Genomic DNA, 21,561 nt, shown 5'->3' on the forward strand with positions numbered 1-21,561 from the left:
ATAAATTATGTAATGAACTAAATATGGGGGGGAAATTTTGTGAAACTATAAAAGAGATTTATAAAGAAAATGAAGCGTATATAAGAGTGAATGTACAAAGAACACAGAGTATTAAAATATTAAACGGCACCAAGCAGGGATGCCCTTTATCTCCAAAATTATTTGTAATAGCAATAGAGATCTTAGCTAATAAGATAAGACAAGATAACACTTGGGCAGGATATAGAATAGGGGAATTAGAAATGAAAATAAATTTATTTGCAGACGATGCAATTATATTGACCAGACCCCGATGGAGATGATTAAAGGTATAATAAACATTTTACAAGAGTTTAAGCAGGAATCGGGACTGTCGGTTAATATGGAAAAATCAGAGATTATGTGTTTAAATATAGATCCAAGAGAAAAGATAGAAATCAGGAAAGAATCAGGGTTGAAATTAGGACTTTAAAAAAATAAAATATTTGGGAATTTGGTTATTGAAAAACCCAGTGAAAATTGAAGAGATGAATTATAGATTAATATGGAGGAAAATGTTGAAACAGATGAGGAGCTGGAAAGAGAAAAAGCTAAGGAGACTCTCTAAAATAAGAGCTTTAAAAATGATGATAGCTCCCAAGATGATGTACCTATTTCAGGTGCTGTCGGGGGGCTATCGGCATGTAAGGTTAAAGAGTGGGACAAAAAACTAAATTATTGGATTGAAGAAGATAAGAGACCAAGAATAAGGAAAAAGAGGTTAATTGCGAATGAAAAAGAGGGGGGATGGGGAGTTCCATGTTTGGAGCTGTATAGGGAAGCTTTTCAAATGGAAAGGTTAATGGAGTTGCAATTATGTGAAAATAAATGGGTGAAATTGGAAAAACAGATAAACGGGATGAAGAATAGAGAATTAATCTTTAGAAAGTGGAATAGGAGTGACTTAGGTAAATTAATAGGCCCAATGAAAGGGACTATGGAAATTTGGAAAAAATGGCAGGGGAAAATAGGATTATATAAATCTAAACTGTCATCGCTTTATGTAATAAATAGAGAAAATGAAACTAATTTAAATACGGTTATAGGAGAGTTGAAGGGAAGAGGGATAACTAAGATAGAACAGTTATATGAGAAGGATGGCAGGCCAAGTAGAAATCGTATAGAATGGTGGTTAGGTAAGGGAGGGTGGCTACAAATAAATGCAAGATGTAAATATCTTAATGAAAGGGAGAATAAAGAAGTACTATGGAGGGAGGAGACAGGGTTAGAGAAAATAATAAGAGAAAAAAGTGAGGGATAAAGGCGCAAGCAACCAATATATACAAATTGCTAGTGCAGTCAGAAGGGGATACAATTGATGGATTGACTAAGTGGTGGCAAAATGAGATACAAGTAGAGGTACAAGAGATGGAAAATATAGTAGAAAATATAAGGAAAATTAAAAATACAAGAATCAGGGAAATGAGAAGGAAAATATTACATAAGTGGTATTTTACTCCCGTTCAATCCGCACATTTTCAGCAGAATGTCAGGGGGAATTGTTGGCATGGGTGTCAAGACAAAGGAGTGTTATGCATATGTTTTGGGAATGCCCGATAGTGCAGGAATTTTGGCAAAAAGTGAAAGGGGATATCAATAGAATGCTAAATATACAATGGACAATCGCTAAGGAAATGGCAGTACTAGTAAAAAGCAATGCAATGGGAGAATTTAGAGAAATTAAAAAAGCAGCAATAGAAAGCGCTCAGGCAGTAATAGTTTTGGGTTGGAAGGATGCGACAAAATGGACAATGCAAAATTGGTATAGGTACATGGTGGACCATATTCAATTTGAAATTATGGAAAAAAGGATAAATTCGGATAATGAAACTGAGTTGGGACACCTGATGGGACGGTGGGACAAGGTAAGACGATATATGACGAGCAGAATCCGAGACCAAGCTACAAGAAATAAATTGGAATCACTCTATAATATGTAAACAGATATATTGCTCTTGGGTTAAGTGGACTATACAAGAAACACCCCCAATTTGGTGGTGGGGAATGTGTGTGTGTCGGGGTGGTAGGCACAATTCACTATGCACTGTTTTATGTTGTGTGATATAAAAACTGTTAAAAATAAAAAAAATAAAATTTAAAAAAAAGAAAAAGAGGGATTTGACTTTTTTTACTGTTCTTTTATTATTTTCCTCATTTTGGCAAAATTCCCTCTGTGAAAGTTTAAGGTCTCTGTGTTTGTTTTCACTGACAATTTGCTATCCATGGTTAAGTTGAAGGTTATTGTGTTGTGATTGCTGGTTCCTATGGGCTCAGTTACAAAGACATCATGAATCAAATCCTGAACTAAAGCAGGGGTCCTCAGACTTTTGGAACTTAGGAACCACTAAATCCATAATTGTAAATCCTGTGGCTCACTAATATGATCTGCCTAATGACCGTCTGGGTGGGAATGGGTAGATGGTCATCTGACTGGGTGGGTGTGGCAAAATCAATGTCACTAATGTCAAGATGTGCTTCACCAGCCTCTACTCATCCCTCCCCACCCAGCCACTCCTTGCTTCCCCACCCAGGCTCCTTAGGCCCCCTACAGGAAGCAATGGTTGGAGCTAAGCAGCCACCAGGAGAAACAGTTCACAAAACAGCTGGCTCAGTTCAAATAGGATCTAGCTGAGGAGGTTCAATAGAAACACCTCAGTGAGGACTATGAGCATAGGCTTTCCCATCAGAGAAAACACCTGTGGGAGTGCAAGGCCAGGTAGGTGCCAGTACCTGGAGGCTCAGTGGGCTGAGTTGGTCAGCCAGTTCCAGGCCATGATATAGTCCCATTGGAACAAGGCCCTCTGGCTCTTTGCCACCAGTGACACTTCCCTCCAGCCTTCACCCAAAGCCCTGCACCAGTAGGCCAAAGCAGACCCCGAGTCGGAATTTCTATCCCCTTCTGCCCACACAAGACGATCCCAAAGAGGGAGATTCTCTGTAGCAATACAAACGTTCATTTTTATTTATTTATTTATTTTTATATATTTTTAATTGATTTTTAACAATTTAAAATCACACAACATAAAACAGTGCGTAGTGAATTGTGAATTGTGCCCACCACCCCGACATACACACATTCCCCACCACCAAATTGGGGGTATTTCTTGTATAATCCACTTAACCCAAGAGCAGTATATCTGTTTACATATTATAGAGTGATTCCAGTTTATTTCTTGTAGCTTGGTCTCGGATTCTGCTCGTCATATATCGTCTTACCTTGTCCCACCGTCCCATCAGCTGTCCCAACTCAGTTTCATTATCCAAATTTATCCTTTTTTCCATAATTTCAAATTGAATATGGTCCACCATGTACCTATACCAATTTTGCATTGTCCATTTTGTCGCATCCTTCCAACCCAAAACTATTACTGCCTGAGCGCTTTCTATTGCTGCTTTTTTTATTTCTCTAAATTCTCCCATCGCATTACTTTTTACTAGTACTGCCATTTCCTTAGTGATTGTCCATTGTATATTTAACATTCTATTGATATCCTCTTTCACAATGAACAAACGTTCATTGCACATATCTGTCCCAAGAGTTGTAGTGAGGATCCTTGATTTAGTGCAATATAAAAAATGCAAATAATTTTTCTGTGGACCACCAAAATTTACTTGTGGACCACCAGTGGTCTATGAACCACCTGTTGGGGACTGCTGAACAAGGCATGTAGGAAGTACATCACAATAATAATGGGGGACATTAACTACTATAGACAAACTCTGCGCCAAATGGAAGATCAAACAGGTTCCTGACAAACTTAGCAGACAACTTTGTCTCCCCAAAAGTAGAGAAGGGAACTAGGGGATCAGTCATGTTGGACTTAATTCTCAGAGATGAAGCTACAGGAATCTTAGGGGTGGGTGGGGTGGAGTAGAGAGTGATTGTGCAATATTAAAATTTAACATTATGCAAGTACAAACATATAGAACAAAGTCCAACTAGACTCTTGGACTTTAAGAAAGCTAAATTTCAATACACTTAGAGAGAACTTAGGAAAGATTCCATGGATGAGAATCTTCAAGAGGAAAACAACTCAAGAAGCTTGGGAAATTTTGAAAAGTGAGATTATAAAAGCCCAGTCTAGTACAATACCAATGAAGAAGAAAAATAACAGCTCTCAAAAGAAAGCAGCATGGCTGCATACAGAACTCAATGATAAATTAAAAGACAAAAAGGATAAGTATAAAAAGGGAAAATAGGGGCACATAACTAATGTAGAACATCAGCAAATAGCCTAATCCTGCAAAGATGAAGTGAGGAAAGCTAAGGCTTAAAATGAACTAAGGCTTGTGACAAAAGTTAAAAAATAACAACAAAAAAGCTTCTTTCAACATGTAAAAAACAAGAAAAAAGTCAAAGAAACAATTGGTCTATTAGTGGGATAAACTGGCAAGAAGGCGACAAGCAACAGGGAGAAAATAGAACTACTTACCCTGTTTCCCCAATAGTAAGACACCCCCGATTGTAAGACGTATCGGGGGTTTCAGGGGGGTCAGCTAATATAAGCCGTACCCCAAAAGTAAGACATATGTCTTACTTTCGGGGAAACACGGGGGTATTGCCGCCTCCCTCTCATCTAGCTGCGCGCCGCCTCCTGCCCACGTCCGCACCGTCCCCCTCTCCATACGTCGCCGCGTCTGCCACCTCCCTCTGATCTTAATGAGCGCCGCCTCCTGCCCACTTCCACGCCGCCCCCCTTCCATACTTCACCGCGTCTGCCGCCTCCGTCTGATCCAAATGAGCGCCGCCTCCTGCCCACTTCCGCGCCGCCCCCCTCCATACGTCACCGTGTCTGCCGCCTCCGTCTGATCCAAATGAGCGCCGTCTCCTGCCCACGCCTGCGCCGTCCCCCTCTCCATACGTCGCCGCGTCTGCCACCTCCCTCTGATCTTAATGAGCGCCGCCTCCTGCCCACTTCCACACCGCCCCCCCTCCATACGTCACCGCGTCTAAATGTTAATTTTATGGTTAAAACAAAAAATTCGACAATTTTTTTCCAATATAAGACATACCCCGAAAGTAAGACATAATGGGGCTTTTGGGGATAAAAAGAAAGTAAGACACTGTCTTACTTTCGGGGAAACACGGTAATTTGCTTTTTGCATCTATCTTTACACAAAGGGAAAAAGCAGTCCAACCTATCAAAAACAGTACCATAAAAACAGATTAGGAACACAAGTTAAAGTAGGTAAGAAAGTAGGTAAGTGAGTACCTGTCCACCCTAGTCAAGTTGAAATCACCAGGATAGATGGATTACACCAAGGTTCCGAACTGGCATACATTGAACCATTGAACTACTGTATATCTTTCAAAGATCTTGGAGGACCAGGGAACTACCAGAGAATTGGAAAAGAGATGATGAGGTTCCCATCTTTAAAAAAAAAGGGGGGGGGGATCAGGAAACTACAGTCCTATTAGCCTGATTTCAATATCTGGAAAGATTCCGGAAAAGATAATCAAGCAATGAATCAGTGAACATAAAGTGAGGCAAACAAAGTCATGATCAAAAGCCAACACATGGGTTTATCAACAACAGATTATGTATTATTTGAGAAAGTGACAAAATTACTGGACCATTTGATAAAAGTAGGTCACAACCTACTACTTGATAAGATAGAAAAATGTGAGTTAAACAGCATCACTACCAGATAGATTTGTAACTGGCTGATCAACTACACTCAATGTGTACTGCATCTACATGGAAAGAAGTATGCAGTGGGGTACCCCAAGGCTCTGTTTTAGGCCCAATACTCTTCATCAATTATTTGGATGGGAGGATAAAAGGGGAATTCATCAAATTTTCAGATGACACCAAGCTGGCAGGAATACTAAACATTCCAGAAGACAGCCTTAAGATACAGAAAGATACTGACAGACTTGAACATTGGGTGCTATCTAACAAAATGAAATTCATTTATGAAAAAAGTAAGGTTCCAGATTTAGGCAAGAAAAACCAAATGTACCTTGCTCAATAGTAGTAACTATGTGAGGGATCTTGGACTCCTATTGGACAATCACTTAAATATGAGCCAGGAGTGCTTTAGTTGCCAAAAAAGCTAATACAGTTCTAGGCTGCATTAACAGAGGAATAGTAACAATATCACGTGAAGTGTTAATACCACTTGATAAGGCCTTGATAAGGCCACACTTAGAATACTGCATCCAGTTTTGATTGCCATGATTGAAAAGAAGATGTTGAGACTTTAGAAAAAGGATAAACAAGAGCAACAAAGATGATTAGGGAACTGGAAGCTAAAACATATAAAGAATGGTTGCTGGAATTAGGTCTAGTTTAATGAAAAGGAGTAAGGGTAATATTATAGCATGTTCCAATATCTCAGGGATTGCCACAAAGAAGAGGGAGTCAAGATATTCTCCAAAGCACCTGGGGGCATGACAAGAACAAACGGATCAAAATTGATCAAAGAAAATAGCAACCTAGAACTAAAAAGAAATGTCTTGACAGACAGGCATGGTGTTTTACTGTCTTCTAAAGCGACTTTCACTAAAGTTCTTATATGATTGAGAACCAATTTGTGCAGCAGAAAAACTAGTGAAACCACCACAATGTTCCTTTTGTTAGCATGGTTGAGGAACTTTTATTCTTCCTTTATTAATACACTTTATAGACTATAATGAAATATTTTTTCTTCACTTTTTCCTTTCATATAAGAAACCATTTATTATATATAATGTTGCCAGATTGAATTTGGCAGCAATTAAGATTCATAGAGATATCACTAAGGGTAAATCTATCTACTTTCATATCTTTTCGTGACCTTTAGAGGTGCCCTCTTAGGGTAAAATGTAATTTTAATATTACATTTAGATTATTATATAGAGAAAATATAACATTTTAATACCATTGTACACACTAGTTTTTAGTTATCTTGCATTTCCCACCAGCAGGCTATTATTCAAATGCCTGTAATTTTTCTTCATTACCTTATGCAGGTTTATGACTGTAATATAAATTTGACTTGACCTGACTTTGAAAGATATTGGGCATAATCCATAGGTCAGCATTTATTTTATCTGGATACAGGTTGAAGAGGCCAAGGTGCAAGGCTGGGTAAACTAACTAATCTGTTATTTCTGTAATTGTGTAAATTTCTCAAATGCCACTAAAATATTGCTGACATGGAACTTTTTGCTCATACATTTATACCTTTTTGCTGCTTTTAGTTTAATAAGATTGCAATTGTGTGCACATTTTTTAATAAAAGAGAATGTTAGAGTTTTTACTTGATAATTTCTTCCATAAATAAATGAGAAATGGCATTTTTGCAATGGTGATAAAATGGCCTTTTGGCAAAGGAGTCATCTATCATAGTACACTATGCATTTAGCAATTCCTATTTATAGTGTGTCTTATGCCAAAGCAATTTTTCAAAGCTTGCACTGTTGTAAGTATCATACTGCACAAACCCATTCCTTCCTCCTGTACTTTGTAATTATTCTACATTCAAATAATTTTCCTTGCAAAGGAATGTTCACAGAGATTTATTGTTCGACAAACAAAATACAGTCATACCTCGTCTTACGAACCTAATTGGTTCCAGGGGGAGGTTCATAAGATGAAAGGTTCGTAAGATGAAACATTGTTTCCCATAGGAAACAATGTAAAGTCAATTAATCCGTGCAACAAACCCCCCCCCCCGCAAAAAAATGCTGCCGCCCAGCTGTCACCTTTTAAAACAGCCTGGGGGCTTTTCAGCGACCTCCCGAACGCCGAACGTCAAACCCGAACTTCCGGATTCGGCGTTCGGGAGGCCGCCGAGAAGCCCCCAGGCTGTTTTAAAAGGTGACAGCCGGGCGGCGGGGCTTCCCAGCACCCTCCCAAACCCTGAACCCGGAAGTTTGGCAAAAGTTTGGGGTTCGGGAGGCTGCTGGGAAGCCGCCCGGCTGTTTAAAAAGGTGACAGCCGGGCGGCTTCCCAGCAGCCTCCCGAAGCCGAACGCCAAACCTGAACTTCCGGGTTCGGCATTCGGAGGCTGCTGGGAAGCCCCGCCGCCCAGCTGTCACCTTTTAAAACAGCCGGGGGGCTTCCCAGCAGCCTCCCGAACGCCGAACCCGGAAGTTCGGGTTTGGCGTTTGTAACACGAAAAAAGTTCGTAAGAAGAGGCAATTTTTTTCTGAACCCCGGGTTCGTATCTCGAGTTGTTCATAAGACAAGGGGTTCGTATCTTGAGGTACCACTGTATTCATTATTAGGATAGCAAAAAATACATGCAAAATTCTGTTTATTGTAGAACTATTCTGCCCATGTTTAAATTCTATTAGCTTTTTATACAACATTCTATGATAAATAAGAATCTTAGTTACTCTAAAAAGAAATCTCTGACAAATTTCATTTCAGGAGGTCAGCTTCTGGCCATTCAGATGTTGCTAATGGCAGTTTCAATGTAGCTCACTCCTGACCAGAATGGCAGGCACATACCTAAATGCAGATGTCGAGATTCCATCCACCAAATAATAACCTCCAACATGTTGTTCTTCCAAAGTTCAAGATTATGATATACCTATATTTTCCCTCACTGAATCTTCCACAATGTATTAATGCAACTTTCTCCTTCTTGTGCTTTCTTACAAAAGAGGTAGATTTCCCAGAATTCCCATATAATATGAATATGTGTCTATATTGTCAGGAATGCTATGTATGGAAAGGCAATGTTTTTTTTCTTTAAAACTATACATTTTAAGTTGATGCTAAAGTACATGAAATTTGACTTTTTACAACATGCTAATTTCTTACCCTCCAATCTAAGTTTCTCTTGCCATGCTAAAAAATAAAAATATTAGCTTCATATTTTTTCAATATATTTCAAAAAAGTCTTAAAATAAATGAATACTTTATTTTTATGCCTGACATATTACTTGAGTGAATGATATTGGCACCATGTATCTTTTCCAATATATTATATACAAACATATTCACATGTACATAAAGTACATTCTGAAAATGCATTGAGGAAGCTTCAGTCTGTATGAATATATATATATATATATATGAATTTTAGACTAATAATTTTTGTGCATAATGCCCATCAAATACATCTTTAGATATATCAGAAGCTAAACCACGAGCTCTGTGGCCAGCTCTGAACACTCCAATTCCAAGAGCCCTGGATTAGGACCTAAGCCTCCCTGAAGAGGGGACAAAGGAAGTGGGACACCAGGAATGTAGAGGGGAGGTTGCATCTCCCCTCCCTAAACTGGAAAGCTCCTAGCTAATGACATGGAGCAGAGGCAGCAAACATGGCTGCCACAAAGCTGAAGGAAGACCAGAAACACCAAGACTGAGCAAGAGGGGAAAGAGAATGATTTGTGATCTAGGCTAAAAAGGATTGTCTTTTTAAAAATGACCCCAAAAATACACCGGGGGGGGGGGGTATGGAGGCTAAATATTAGCAGTGGGACAAGCATACTAAAAACCCAAAGAAAATGTTTGAGAACTGTTAGCAGTTTCAAGATATGTGGTTTTGGAAAGATACTTTGCTTTAAAGAAAAAATATTGACAGTTGAACTGAAAGTTGTCTCTACCTTATTAAAATTAAATTGATTATTAAATATATAACTTTTCTGTCTGACTCGATGACCAGTCAGCAATTAAATATCCATTAATACTCAGACACATAGCTGGGAAGTATAATAGTCTATTGTACAAGTAAACTTATTGAAAACCACAAATTAAAGCAAAGAATTGTCCCTCAACTGCCAAAATTCAATGCAAGTGGCAAAACTGATAAGGAATGTTCCAAAACAGAGTAACTTAAAGACTATAGCTTGGCTGAAGCAGAAATATTCACAGACTTCAAAACTATATTTTTTCAAGACTGCAGCAATATTTGAGAGGGGAAAAACTCTGGACTTGCTCTTTCCCTCTTATACGTATAACCTTTGCAGGTTAATTTCCTGCAAAGGGAACCTACCAGTCTCCTACCCTTTTAAACACTCTGTGATTACACACTGCACACAGCAGTATTCAAGGCCTCCCTCTATGTCTGTGTAAGTGCTCTTGTCTCCCATGCATTCTTCTCACCCCTGCATCTAAAATAGGATCTACAATCTCCCCCTCATCATCAGACCCAGACAAGACCCTAGCTGAGTGTTCTGTATTCTTTGTAGGACCCTCAATCTCTATCCCTTTCTCACCCTCACTATTCGACTCCTCTGATAGCTACACAGGCCTATGATGTTCTGATGAACCCGGTTCCTCGTCTTCAAAATCTGTGATTAAAGGAACTGGCTGTGATCCAACCACAACACTATCTACATATTGGACAATGAAATTGAAAGTGCAGAATAACAAAGAGGAATACTGACGTCAAACAAGAGCCATTTTAAAGAAAGAAAAAACAGTGCAGTACTTCGAACTTTTGTTTTTGCTGATTAAAAAAAGCAGAATAAGGGTTAGCCCCCTGTCTTTTTCTTTGAATTTTGGTTGGATTGCAAAAATGAAAACAGAGACATGGAATGGATACATCAGGATATTAAACACATTATAAAAGAACAGCATATGGGAATTAAAGAAATATTGGAAGAATATTGCACAGAACTAAAACTGGAGAATATAATACAAACAAGTGCAGATCTGATAAATGAGGAAATTATAGAGGATCCTGGAAGAGTGGAAGAAACAGAGGAATTGGGAAAAAAGAACCAGAAAGAAAATACAACAAAGGGGTGATGAAAACACTGGGGGTGAAAAAGGGATTGGAACAGAAAGGGAAGATAATTATTGGCAGGGAAAAGATATGGAGAAAAAGAAAATAAGAAATGGAAAACAGGTTTAAAGCTAGAAATGATGAAACAACAAAGGGGGAAAGAGGATAGAGAGAGAAAATAGCAAAAAAAAAGGATTTAAGAATAGAAATGAAAGAGTTGAAAGAAATTTTGGGGAGGCAAAAGAGAAAAAAAGAGGTTTAAAAATAGGGAACAGGGTAAAAGATAAGGGATAAAAAGAATAAGAATGTTATTTATTAATTGGACTTATATGGACTGTTCCATTAAATTACTATAATAGAATTAAATAATTTTGAATAAACTGTTTATAGTAGTGACAGGAATAAAAGGTAATAACATTTTTGAATATAAGATATGACTACAGAAGAGTTATAATGTAAAAATAATTTGTATTAAATATGTGGATGAATTAGTACGTAGAAACAAAATTGTAAAATAATATTAGAAAATATGAAAATTGAAAATTGGTAATTTTAAAGCATTTTTTGTGTGGGACATAAAAGATAAAAATTAGTTTTCAAATGATTGTTAGACATGTGATAAAGTGATAGAATTAATTGTTAGAAAGATAAAATTAGTTGTATTAAAGAGTAAAAATGCTATATTATTATTGTTTAGAAGAGAAGTGAAGTAAAGTATATATTGTTTAGAAAATAAGTGAATTAGAAATATGTATATACTAGAAATGTATAAAGTGGGAAAAGACCACATCCTTGATTGTTGGAAAGGAAGGAAAAGAGTAGGAAAAAGGGAAAAGAGGATTAAAATAAAAAGAAAATAAGGGGAAAAGACTAAAAGATAGACATTAAGATGAAAAGAAATGTGAGAGATGTATTTTAAAAGTTTTTAGGCCTTCAATACAACATAAATGAATTATGAAGGCTACCAAGGTGATAAAAAATATATCAGTGGCAGATTGATAGATTTTTACTCTCCTGGGAGGGTCTATATATAACTCATTTTTAAAATTCAACTTCTCAGTATTATATCTTTCTCCTTAAAACTTCAGATAAAGAATGATTTCACTAGCATGAACTCAGCTTTTTGAAAAGAACACTCAGTTGCTTAAGTGATTCAGTGTGACTTGTCATATGCAGTCTGACAGCAAACTGCTTTTGCCTTGACTCTGCAAGTAAATTAATCAAAACTTGACGAACAACTGCAACACTGATCCATGGTATATTTAGCAGAAGCAGCATTTGTTCAACAGATATCATAACTGCCCACAGTGATTTCAACACACAACCCCCCCCCAACCTACAGCTATTTAAGCTACCAAACTAAGAAGAATCCACAAACAATGAAAAAACAATGACCATTATGACCAAAATTTCAGGTGGCTTTGCTCTTTGATAGAAATTTGGATGCACTTGTTTTGTATGTTATAAGATTATTCCTTTAATGCCAGTTAAGGAGTCCCTCATATCTACTTTTCTTTACACGACTGAGTATATAGTTCTGAACGGGGAATATATTTATTCTTCAAAAAAGTTCCTCATATCTCACACTATTTAATGATTCCCAGTTTATGCATGAATTGGCATAATTGTAAATATTACAAGGTGGTATGAAGAATCTGACTTGTTATGTACAGCTAGGAGATTTATTTTTTTTAAAATGAGCTTTTGCTTTGATTCTACCAAGTTTATTTCAGTTTACAGTGATGCTTCCAACACTGGATGTTGGAAGATTGGACAACCATTTGTATGAAATGGTATAGGCCAGTGATGGTAAACCATTTTTGATTTGTGTGCCAAAAGGTGTGGGTGTGGGTGTGCTAGCATGCGTGCACATGTCCACACGTCTTCCCTCCCCCCCCCACACACATGTGCACACCCCTGCACTTCCCCCTGTGTATGCACATAGGCCTTTCTGGAGCCTGGTAGGTGAAAAAAATGCCCAAAATGCTCAGGAAAGCTTCCTGAAGTTCCGGAGTTTAAAAAAAACAGCACAACAGGCAAACCATAAGTTTGAAAAATGCACTTCCGGTTTGCCCATTGTGCTGTTTTTTGCACTCCAGGGTTTCAGGAAGCTTCCCTGAACCCTCCAGAGTGCAAAAATCAGCACAACTGCAAACCTGAAGTGCATTTTTCCGAGCTTCCGGTTTGTCTGTTGGGGGATTTTATTTTATTTTTTGCCTCCGGGACTTCAGGGAAGCTTCCCAAAAGTGTCAGGAGGATGAAATGGCTTTCCCCAAGGCCAAAAATCAGCTGGCCAGCCCGTGCATGCACACTGAAGCTAATACAGGGCAAAGTCTCATGTGCCCTCTGATATGGCTCCGCATGCCTTCTGTGGCACATGTGCATAGGTTCACCATCACGGGTATGGGATTTCCTGCCTGAGTAGGACTAGAAGACCTTCCAACTCTGTTATTCTGCTCTATTTTCTGGAATTTTTGAAAAGGAACAAAGTAACTACAATTTTTAGAACCCTTATAACCTCCAAAAATATCTTTTTTAAAGATAATTTGTCCTTAATTATCTACCAACTTTTCCTTTCAAGTAAAAATTGATTTGTATTAAGTACAGTGGTACCTCGGTTTTTGAACGCTTCACAGTTCGAACAAATCGGTATTCAACCAGGAAATTCAAGAAACTTTTGCCCTGAAATCCGAACAAATATTTGGAATTCGAACACTCGAGAGAGCTGAAGACAGAAGCCGGCAAACTACAGAGAGAGAGAGAGAGAGCCAGGGACAGAAAAGGGCGATCGAGAGAACTGAAGCCAGAAGCTGGCAAACTACACACAAAGAGAGAGAGAGAGACACAGGGACAGAAGCAGGCAAGCTAGAGGGAGAGACAACTGAGGAGGAGAATTTATCTTAAATTGTTTCAGTTCTCAACCAAATCGGTTCTCGACCACACTTCCAGAATGAATTGTGGTCAAGAACTGAGGTACCACTGTAATAGTATGGAAAACATTTCTTGATGTTGACATGCTCCTATGCTTGATATGCTCCTTTCAGGTTCAAAATGATCTAAATTCAAAAGGTACTGCAAACTGCTCCAACCATTCAAATTATTTCTGAGACTGAAATGACCCATTTTCAAGCTCAAAGTACCTGTAGTGAATTCCAAACTGAATTGCTCTGCACTTGACACACTTGCAGAATATTCAAACAACATTATGGGCTTGTCATAAGAATAAGGCACTTCAGAATCAGTGCAACTGTTTTAGGGATCTCTATGGAGGACTTGCAGTATCATCCTGAAAGATTTCATATTCCGTGGCTCTTTTGATGATTTCAAGAGGAAACTGTGGCCAATTAGAAATTGCCTTCTTCTCCATGTCCTTAGATTTCATGAGGAAATTCCATTCATTGCATTATTAACTTCAAGCAATTATGATAATGAACAAAAATGCTTTAAATCAGTGTTTCCCAACCTTGTTGACTATGCTGATTAAGGAACCCTGAGTCAAAGTCCACATGTTAAAGTTGCCAAGGTTAGGAAACCGCTTTAGATTGGAAACACACTCCACATCTGGATTACATAGGTCACATTGTTTCAAAAATATTAATAAAAGAAAAAGTGGAAATAAATACTGTAAATTTTGGAGTGCTCTTATGCTCTGTGTTTAGATACTCAATAGTTAGATCTAGTTTTGTCTCATTTTGTCTGAAAACTAAGAACTTACTCTTCTAGAACAGGAAGATGAGTGTTAGGGGAAAAAGAGTTTGACTTTTGAGATTATCTACCGGCATGTTTTGGCTTTTGATGAACCCCAGAGACCCAAACAAAAAACAAACCAAAGGAACATGTATAACACAGGCAGCCTTCTAGAGCAGAATTCTTTAAAATGAGGTGGTGTTAACATGTATTTTCCCTTTCATTCCATCCTAAACATCATCTCACACATTTTCTCTGCTGCTTTTATCTATGTGGTTCAAAATAGATTTGTTTTATATTAAAATGCAGAATGAAAGAGCCTTGGCAGTTCACTCAATTTCAGACTAACTTTTAAATCCTAGTTCTTTAAATCGGGGACATTTATTTGGAAATACATAGCAGCAACACACACACACAAACACAAATTTAATCTATTATTTTAATATTTGAATGCAACAAGATCTCCATCAGTTATTTCTGAATAGTTACAAAATACCCAGGAAGCCATTTGTTAATTCTTTTTTAAAAGGGGAAGCCTTAGGGGAGAAATAATCTGCAAACAACAAAACTTTTATTGTTGTTAGGACAAATGAAAAATAATTTCATTTGCTATATTATAGACGGGTAAAAACAAGAAAACTCACCTTTAATATCAATATTACTTTGATACATACTTGGTGTTAAATATATACTTTCCTGTCTAAATATCAAACAAAAGGATATGCTATCTTTGGTGGAATAACCTGACTGGGGAGCAAATGGAAGATTCATGCTGAGTTTTCATCTCTCTGTAGCAGTTTCTGCACAAAATTCATCAAATTGGTGGCAACTTACTTGATGTAGTAGTCTCTCCCATCTCTGTTTGCCATCATTTCCCAACCATAGGAAGATCCTTGGTTCAAGGTCCAGGTTCCTGAAGGAGGAGGCCAGCCTGAAGACTTTGTCCTGTGGCTAAAAAAGGTGATTCATTAGAATATAATATCAACCATTTAATTGAGTGTTAGGTTCTGTGTAGTTACACAGCCTCGGCTCACAAACCAGGTTTATTATACTACAATATGTTAAGCTATCATTTGCTCCGGTCCATCAAATCCCTCAATTCTAAAGATGCTCCAGGCAGTGGACTGTTACCATTTCTAACCAAAAGGTATTTTTTTCTTCTTCAACAAATATTTTCTAGAACAAATGGGTGATAGAAAGACTGATTACAAATAAGATATTACTATTTATAGAACCCTCATAATTATTATAATTATATTATAATTATTCAAGGAAATGTCCTTAATGTTTAAAAATTAAATTCACTTTCTTAACTTCTCTCTACTTCAGAGATTCACATCAGTGCCACACTATTTTGGGCCCAGGACAGGGGTTTATCCTCTGTCCTGGTCCTTCTTGACCTCTCGGGGGCTTTCAATACCATCGACCATGGTATCCTTCTGCGCCGGCTGGAGGAGTTGGGAGTGGGAGGCACTGTTCTTCAGTGGTTCTCCTCCTACCGCTCCAGTCGGTCGCAGTCGGTGTTAGTGGGGGGTCAGAGGTCGACTTCTAGGTTACTCCCTTGTGGGTGCCTCAGGGATTGGTCCTCTCCCCCCTGCTATTCAATATCAACATGAAACCGCTGGGTGAGACCATCCAGGGGCATGGGATGAGGTATCATCAGTATGTTGATGATACCCAGCTGTACATCTCCACCCCATGTCCAGTCAACGAAGCAGTGGAAGTGATGTGCCGGTGCCTGGAGACCGTTAGGGTCTGGATGGGTGTCAACAGACTCAAATTCAACCCTGATAAGATGGAGTGGCTGTGAGTTCTGCCTCCCAGGGACAATTCCATCTGTCCGTCCATAACCCTGGGGGGGAATTATTGACCCCCCCAGAGAGGGTCTGTAACTTGGGCGTCCTCCTCGATCCACAGCTCACATTAGAGAACCATCTTTCAGCTGTGGTGAGGGGGGCGTTTGCCCACGTTCACCTGGTGTACCAGTTGTGGCCCTATCTGGATCGGGACTCACTGCTCACAGTCACTCATGCCCTCATCACCTCGAGGTTCGACTACTGTAATGCTCTCTACATGGGGCTACCTTTGAAAAGTGTTCGGAAACTTCAGATCGTGCAGAATATGGCTGCGAGAGCAATCATGGGTTTCCCTAGGTATGCCCATGTTATACCAACACTCCGCAGTCTGCATTGATTGCCGATCAGTTTCTGGTCACAATTCAAAGTGTTGGTTATGACCTATAAAGCCCTTCATGGCATTGGACCAGAATACCTCCGGGACCGCCTTCTGCCGCATGAATCCCAGCGACTGGTTAGGTCCCACACAGTTGACCTTCTCCGGGTCCCATTGACTAAACAATGTCGTTTGGTGGGACCCAGGGGAAGAGCCTTCTCTGTGGCGGCCCTGACCCTCTGGAACCAGTTCCCCCCGGAGATTAGAACTGCTCCCCCCTCCTTGCCTTTCGTAAACTCCTTAAAACCCACCTCTGCCGTCAGGCATGGCGGAATTGAGACATCTCCCCCGGGCCTATACAGTTTGTGCATGGTATGTTTGTGTGTATGTTTGATTTTAATAAGGGATTTTTAGTGTTTTTTAAATTATTAGATTTGTTGTACAGTAGAACCTCGACATACGAGTTGCTCTACATACGAGTATTTCGAGATACGAGCTGGGAGGGGAGAGACATTTTTGTTCGACTCCCGAGCTCAAATTTGGGATATGAGCCAAGGCAGGAGCCGGGCGCTGGCCTGCTTTTTGTCGTCCCCCCCGCCGCCGCCTGCAAGCGCTCTGCCAGGCGGCTCTCCCCGCTCCGCGTCTCCTTTATCTCTGGGTCTGCGGAGGGAGGGGGAGGGTTCCGGCCTTCCGAAGCGGCGCTGGGCGAAAGGGGGCGGGCGGGCAGCGGCGGAAGGTGAGAGGTGCCTCTTCGATCTGCCGGAGAGCCGGAGAAGGGGGCGTCCAGACCCCCCCACCCCCAACAGAAGCCAAGGACCCCCAGAGTGGGGCAGCAGGCGAGGCGACCGCCTCTCCGCTCGCCAAGTGCCGCGGGGAAGGAGGGAGAGAGAAGCAGGCGGGCAGCAGCCGCTTTCCTGCTTCCCTTCCTTCCTTCCTGCTGATGCAGTTGCAGAGCCACTCGAGGTGGCTGCGGAAACAAAGCATCGCGCCCCCCTGACGGTGTTCGGTGGCTTCCGAAGCGACGCTGGGTGAAAGAGGGCGGCCAGCAGCGGCGGAAGGTGAGAGGTGCCTCTCCGCGCGCTTGATCTGCCGGAGAGCCGGAAAAGAAGGCACCTCTCGCCTTCTGCTGCTGGCCGCCCGCCCTCTTTCGCCCAGCGCCGCTTCAGAAGCCGCCGAACGCCGTCAGAGGGGCGCGATGCTTTGTTCCCGCAGCCACCTCATGTGGCTCTGCAACTGCATCAGCGGGAAGGAAGGAAGGAAGGGAAGCAGGAAAGCGGCACTTGGCGAGCGGCACTTCCCCGCGGCACTTCCCCGCGGCACTTGGCGAGTGGCACTTCCCCGCAGCACTTGGCGAGCGGAGAGGCGGTCGCCTTGCCTGCCGCCCCACTCTGGGGGTCCTTGGCTTCTGCTGGGGGTCGGGGGGTCCGGACGCCGTCAGGGGGGCGCGACGCTTTGTTCCCGCAGCCACCTCGCTTGGCTCTGCAACTGCATCAGCGGTGGGAGCCGGACCCAGCCACCGCCCCCCCTGCTAGCTGATTTTGATTTTTGGGCTTGCACGCATTAATCGCTTTTCCATTGATTCCTATGGGAAACAATGTTTCGACTTACGAGCTTTTCGACTTACGAGCCTCCTCCCGGCACCAATTAAATTTGTACGTCGAGGTATTACTGTACATTGTTTCATTGTTGCTGTGAGCTGCCCCGAGTCTGTGGAGAGGGGCGGCATACAAATCTAATAAATAATAATAATAATAATAATAATAATAATAATAATAATAATAATAATATTGATTGGCTGATATCTTGAGAAAGATTCAGGAGGAATCCTGCTTGCATGATAGTTTCAGGCACATAGCCAATTTCTTCAGAAGTGGATCATACATGATAACTACACTCATAAACCCCCGTAGAATTAAAATCAGTCATTGCCATTGCCATTGCCACAATGAACATTCACTACATTAGTTGGATTATGATGTTGCATTGTTTTTTTAATATGTTGTAATCTGCCCTGAGTCCTCAGTGGGGGGCGGCATATAAATCCAAATAATTAAATAAAGAAATAATTAAAAAATGAACCAAAAAAAGTAAAAAACTAGAGGAGAAACCAGAAGGAGCTAAGTAAAAATAGAGGAAATAAATCTAAAAATGACACAGTAGAGCAAGATATGGAAGAGATACTAATAATTCTTAAAATGATGGAGACAGATTACCCTCTGAGAGTTCAAAATATAGAAAATAATAAAGACGAAAGTTCTCTTTAAAATGATGAAAAACTATGGGTGGATACTCTAGAACAGGGACCACCAACCTTTCAGACCTCAGGGACCACTAAATTCATAATTTTAAATCCCGCAGATTACTAATATGAATTTTTTTAAAAAGGTAATTAGTACCGTATTTTCCGGCGTATAAGACGACTGGGTGTATAAGACGACCCCCTAACTTTTCCAGTTAAAATATAGAATTTGAGATATACTCGCTGTATAAGACTACGCAGCCTGGTGCCAGCTTTCTCTTTCCACACAGCCACACTGATGACTAACTAATTGCACTGATTTTCCCATACATTGAGTGAATTCAGACAACACTCTTGTGAGCTGCTCAGTCTTCAGAAAGGGGTGGCATACAAATCTAATAAATAAATAAATCTAATAAATAAATAAATTGTGCCACAAATTAGCCAAATAGGCTTTTGTGTAACCCCACCCCTATAAAAGTTTACACTCTCCTGCTTTTATTTCTTGCACAAATGAGAACCAGCACTAAGCATAATTAAAAAGTAGCGGTCTTTAAATCTACTGATCAGATGTTGTTTGTTTACAAGAAGTTTAATAAATAGAAATCCTGCAGGTGCAATTTTCTAATGAGTAGTTCTTTTGTTTGCATTCCCTAATTGTAAACTTTAGGCTCACTTTCGACTCATCCATGAATGAAAACTAGTGAATAAGTTGCAGCGGGTTTCTTCTAGGGAGCAGGGAAAAGTTGGTACCTGAATACACATTTTTGTACACGTTTTGACAAATAAATGAATGAATGAAATAAATGAATAGCACGTGTTTTGCAGCTCTGAGTGGTACAAGGCGGAGCTTTGGGTACAGAGTCGGTGGAAAACTACTAAATCCCGGGTCCGAACAGCCCAGCCTTAAAAAAAAAGATCTCCTCGCTGTCTTACCCTTTCGACTTCGGTTCAGATGTTGCACCAGGAAAAGGCGCTTTCACAAGCGAGATCAATCACCAACAGGCTCGACGGGTGAAGCACGCGCCGTCGGGCCGAGCTCAAGAGAAAGGAAAGCGCAACACGGCAGGAACTGCAGCGGGTAGCCGGCGTACGCTCCGGCTAACGAGCCCTTGCCGCAGCTATCCGCCACTTCTTTCTTCTCTGCCTCGCCTCCGCTACTCCCGCCGCCACCTTTGCTCTCCCCGCCGGGCAAGAGGCAAAGGCGGCGGCGGGAGTAGCGGAGGTGAGGCGGAGAAGAAAGAAGCGGCGGATAGCTGGCGAGGCACCGGCTAGAGGGCTGGACCCCGCCGCTTTGCCGCCGCTCCCGCCGCCGGCTTTGCTGGGGTCCAGCCCTCTAGCCGGCGCCTCGCCAGCTATCCGCCGCTTCTTTTTTCTCCGCCTCGCCTCCGCTACTCCCGCCGCCGCCTTTGCCTCTTGCCCGCCGGGCTTAAACAAGGGAGGGGGGGTGAACAAGGCCTCCGCCCCCTTTCACAAGTTTTATAACTCGCCGGGTTTCCGCGTCCTGTGACTCCAGTCAGGTGGTTCCCGCCTTCTTTCTTTTTTTTCTCCCCCTCCGCGCCTTCCGGCTGTCGGGAACGTCTCTTCCCACCAAACAAGCGGCGCTGCCCCAAGAGAGTTCCCGGAGTCGCTGGGAAGGAAAATCCACGCGAGAGGGAGCGCTGCCTCCCCGCTCTTTCTTGCTCCCCCGACGGTGCTGGGCTTCCTTTCGCACGAGCGCGGGTGGGTTGAGGAAGGTTGGAAGCCGGCTTTTGAGTGGCGAAGCCGGAATGGCTGGAGTGGAGAGAGGCGGCGCCAGAGTGCCTGAGAACCGGGAGCATCTCTTTAAGGTTTTAGTCATCGGGGAGCTCGGCGTCGGCAAAACAAGTATCATCAAGCGCTATGTCCACCAGCTCTTCTCTCAGCCGGGCAAGAGGCAAAGGTGGCGGCGGGAGTAGCAGAGGCGAGGCGGAGAAAAAAGAAGCGGCGGATAGATGGCGAGGCGCCAGCTAGAGGGCTGGACCCCAGCAAAGCCGGCGGCGGGAGCAGCGGCAAAGCGGCGGGGTCCAGCCCTCTAGCCGGCGCCTCGCCAGCTATCCGCCACTTCTTTCTTCTCCGCCTCGCCTCCGCTACTCCCGCCTGTGGAATCAGTATCCGGCGTATAAGACGACCCCCCACTTTAGATAAGATTTTCAGGGGTTAAAAAGTCGTCTTATACGCCGGAAAATACGGTATTTAGTGCAATATAAAAATACAAATATTTTTTCTTCAGACCACAGATTATCTAGATCAGTGATGGCGGATCTATGGCACAGGTGCCACAGGTGGCACATGGAGCCATATCTGCCGGCACGCGAGCCGTTGCCCTAGCTCAGCTCCAGCACTCATGTGCGCACTGGCCGGTTGATTTTTGTCTCATAGAGAGTCTCTGGGAGGGCATTTTCGGCTTTCAGAGGGCCTCTGGGGAGATGTAGTAGTATGTTTTTGCCCTCCCCAGTCTGAGGAGGGTGAAAAATGGGCCTACTGGGCCCACCAGAAGTTGGGAAATGGGCTGTTTCTGGCCTCCAGAGGGCCTCTGGGAGGGCAGGGGAAGCAATTTTTGCCTTCCCAGGCACTGAATTATAGGTGTGGGCATTCACATAGGCACAATAATGAGTGCGTTCACGCTTTCGCCACCTGAGGGGATAAAGGTTTGCCATCACTGAGATAGGCCCTTTTCAATCGGACTTCAGACCTACAGGCTACAGCATGGAAAATGCTTTGGTCACTGATGGATGATCTCTGGTGAGCCCAAGATT

The 21,561-nt window shown here is 41.7% G+C and overlaps 1 protein-coding gene across 5 annotated transcripts in view; it reads right to left on the reverse strand.

Moving 5' to 3' along the window:
* FRMPD4 (FERM and PDZ domain containing 4) overlaps positions 1-21,561 on the reverse strand; it is a 295,945-nt gene that overhangs the window by 96,463 nt on the left and 177,921 nt on the right. For all 5 annotated transcript variants that reach the window (XM_070750807.1, XM_070750808.1, XM_070750811.1 and 2 more), the window contains one exon: positions 15,208-15,324. In XM_070750807.1, the coding sequence (XP_070606908.1) occupies positions 15,208-15,324 (117 nt within the window). The remainder of the gene's footprint in view (positions 1-15,207; positions 15,325-21,561) is intronic.

The sequence above is a fragment of the Erythrolamprus reginae genome, chromosome 4 (assembly GCF_031021105.1).
Source record: "Erythrolamprus reginae isolate rEryReg1 chromosome 4, rEryReg1.hap1, whole genome shotgun sequence".
Lineage (NCBI taxonomy): Eukaryota > Metazoa > Chordata > Lepidosauria > Squamata > Dipsadidae > Erythrolamprus > Erythrolamprus reginae.